General features: G+C 42.3%; 1 protein-coding gene across 1 annotated transcript; it reads right to left on the bottom strand.

Moving 5' to 3' along the window:
* Positions 1 to 1,737: 1,737 nt before the first annotated feature.
* Positions 1,738 to 2,658, bottom strand: LOC114190266. Its single transcript, XM_028079079.1, has 2 exons — positions 2,282 to 2,658; positions 1,738 to 2,083 (listed from the first exon to the last, which is right to left on the bottom strand). Exons 1-2 carry the CDS (start codon positions 2,656 to 2,658, stop codon positions 1,738 to 1,740), a joined length of 723 nt encoding a protein of 240 aa, XP_027934880.1.
* Between the last annotated feature and the right edge of the window lie 384 nt (positions 2,659 to 3,042).

The following is a 3,042-nucleotide window of genomic DNA, read 5'->3' as shown; positions in this document are numbered from 1 at the left end:
ACCAATCGGAGTATAAGAAAGATGATGTTTTATATTTGTTCTTATCTAAGACCATATCCTCATATGAACCATATATATATATGATTTTTTCTTCATCTACCTTTTTTTTTTCAAAAAAGAATGATATTTCTTTGCTTTCATCATATACTCTATATGATAGCTATCCACATTCCTTAAATGTTATTTCCTTTTTTATTTAATTCCATTAAGTGAAAGTGATTAAAATTTGATTCCATTTGAGTGTTGTATTTTACTTTTGTTCTTTCCTTTTTTTTCTAATGTGAAATGTATGATTTATTTTTCTTAAAATTTTCTACAAGAGTATGAAAGTTTGACAAATACCTTACTCCCACCTCTTTTCTTTATCTGAATATCAATATCTCTCTAATATTTTGCACTGTTTTATCTCTGAAGTTTCATATATATATATATATATATATATATATATATATATATATATATATATATATATATATATATATATATATATATATATATATATATATATATATATAAAGATACTATTGACTTCATTTAGATAAAGTTTTTTACGAAATGATTTAAAAAGAAGTTTAGTTTTCTTTTTATCTTATGGTAATGTTTAAAAAGACCGCATAACTTCTTCTTTTGTTCAGAGTTTAATTATATTTTTAATTATGATATTTATATTGCATATTTCTGATTAAAAAAGTGTGTTAACTAATACAATAAATTTTAGACATTAGAAGGATCATGTGATAGTTGAAAAATATAATATAATATGAAAGTTAATTGAAATTTTTTGCTAGTTTTCTTAACTAATATTATACTTAAATTTGAATTTTAATGTCTATATTTGTTATACGCTGATATAAATTTAGTTATTTATATATAACTTATTAATTTGATGAATATTATATCTATTTTTGTATAACCCAAATATAAATAAACAAATACAATAAATATAAATAATTATAGCTAAAAAATATATACAACTGTATTGTATAAATGATAAATGAGTAAAATAAAATAATATTCATAATTTAAAAATTTATAGTTAGAAGTTTTGAGACCTACCAACTCTGCCGGAGCCATACGATATGGGGTCATCGAGACCGGGCCTGTTCCTGGGACTAGATCGATAGAGAACTCCACCTCTCTACTGGGAGGCAACCCTGGTATCTCCTCCGGGAATACATCCACAAAGTCCTGGACGACTGGTATCACCGACGTCGTCTCTCCCCTCTCCACCTCCATGTGTGTGAAGATCATGTAGCACTGCGCACCGTCCTTTAGCTCTCTCATAACATCCTGGGAGGATACCAACTCATGCTCCTCCGAGTCGGGAAACAACAACTTCTTCTCCCGACAATCTATCAGAATGCGATTGGCAGAGAGCCAATCCATCCCTAAGATCACTTCCAACTCCTGTAGAGGTAGGCAGATTAAGTTCACCTTGTACCTGCGTCCCTCTACCTCCACTGGAAGCCTAGCACACAAGGACGACGTCCTGACCAGACCCGACGCTGGAGAAGACACCGCAAGCTCACACTACAGCTCGCGCACCGGCAGACCCAACCGTTCCACACAAGCAAAAGACACAAAAGAGTGTGTCGCTCCAGAATCATATAGCACACAACAAGAAGAACCAGCTATCATGCAACTACCCATAACCAAGTTACCTGAGCCTGATGCCTCAGATCCTGACATGGCATACACTCTGCCCGTCGCCTGAGGCCTGTTGCCTCTGTCTCTCCCCTAATGCTGATGGGGTGCCTGAACTGGAGGGCGTGTCGCTGCCCTAGAAAGGTTGGGGCAATCTCTCCCAAAGTGGCCTTCCTTGCCACAGTTGTTGCACCGACGGTAACCCTCCCTACGTGGACACGCATACCTCGGGTGGGGTCCTCCACATGAGTAACACCGAACTCGACCCTGCTGCGGAGGAAAGCTCCTAGACTCCTGAGGCTGATGGTGTGGTCTATCATACGGTCTCCTCTGCTCCTCATATCTGGGCCTGGACCCAGATGGTCCACCAATCCTCTGGGGCGGCTGTGACTGCGGTGGGCGCTGGCCTTCCACTTCGCGCTTCATCTTCTCCATTACCCTGGCCTTCTCTACCAGAGCAGCAAAATCCTTGATGGACAAGGGTGCCACCATCAAGCGAATGTCTCCCCTGAGGCCGTTCTCAAACTTACGGCATCTCCACTCCTCATCAAGCGGCAGCGTGTAGAAACGGCTGAGGTGTTTGAACCTCTCAGCATACTCTGTAACAGTCTTCCCTCCCTGGGTCAACTGGAGGAACTCCACCTCCTTGGCGTATCGGATGCTGTCTGGAAAGTACTCGGAGAGGAATTTCTCCCTGAAAGTTTCCCATGTCACTGGCTCATCCCTCTCCTCTAGGATGGATCTGGTACTGCTCCACCAATGCTCTGCCTCTCCCGTGAGCATATAGACCGAGAACGCCAACCTGTCCTCCACAGGGCACATCTTGGCGTCGTAGACGCGCTCCAGGTCCTTCAGCCATTGGTCTGCGGCGTCAGGACTAGTCTTCCCATCAAACTTTGCTGGGCGGTGCTTCAAAAAGTCCTCCAAGCTCCACTCCCTGACCACAGGTCGTGGCTCAGGACCAAACACAGGGGTCGTCGTCCTGCTCTCCTCCATCTGGCGGAGGGCCTCCATATGCTGCCGATGAGCATCCTCAGCAGCTACCCTCGCAGCCTCCATCTGCTGCATCACTGCCTGCTGCTGCTCAAGCGACGCTGCCTGTCGCTGCATAGATGCCTCGTGCTGCTGCATCATCGCAGCACTCTGCTGCGTCATAGCTGCTACCATCGCCTCTATAGCTCTGGCGATATCTGATGTGTCCCCCTGGGATGACTGAGAAGCTCGGCGAGGAGGTGCCATAATCCACTGGCACACAGAAAATCACTTGGTTAGACTCGATAAAGGCAAGAATTTAACTAAGAATACTCAGAAGACACAGAGAAAGCTAAGCGGACATCCAAGTCCACAGACCTAAGGAATGACCGCTCTGATACCATAAATGTAACGTCCCATTTAATT

The sequence above is a fragment of the Vigna unguiculata genome, chromosome 7, assembly GCF_004118075.2.
Source record: "Vigna unguiculata cultivar IT97K-499-35 chromosome 7, ASM411807v1, whole genome shotgun sequence".
NCBI lineage: Eukaryota > Viridiplantae > Streptophyta > Magnoliopsida > Fabales > Fabaceae > Vigna > Vigna unguiculata.
Note: the sequence above shows the minus strand (reverse complement) of the source record. Positions and strands in the feature narration are given on the sequence as shown.

Coding starts and splice junctions, on each gene's coding strand:
- LOC114190266 (XM_028079079.1), bottom strand. CDS start 2,658: ATGGAGGCCCTCCGCCAGATGGAGGAGAGCAGGACGACGACCCCTGTG. Junction 2,084..2,281: donor CGATACGCCAAGGAGGTGGA/GTTCCTCCAGTT, acceptor AGAGAAGGCCAG/GGTAATGGAGAAGATGAAGC.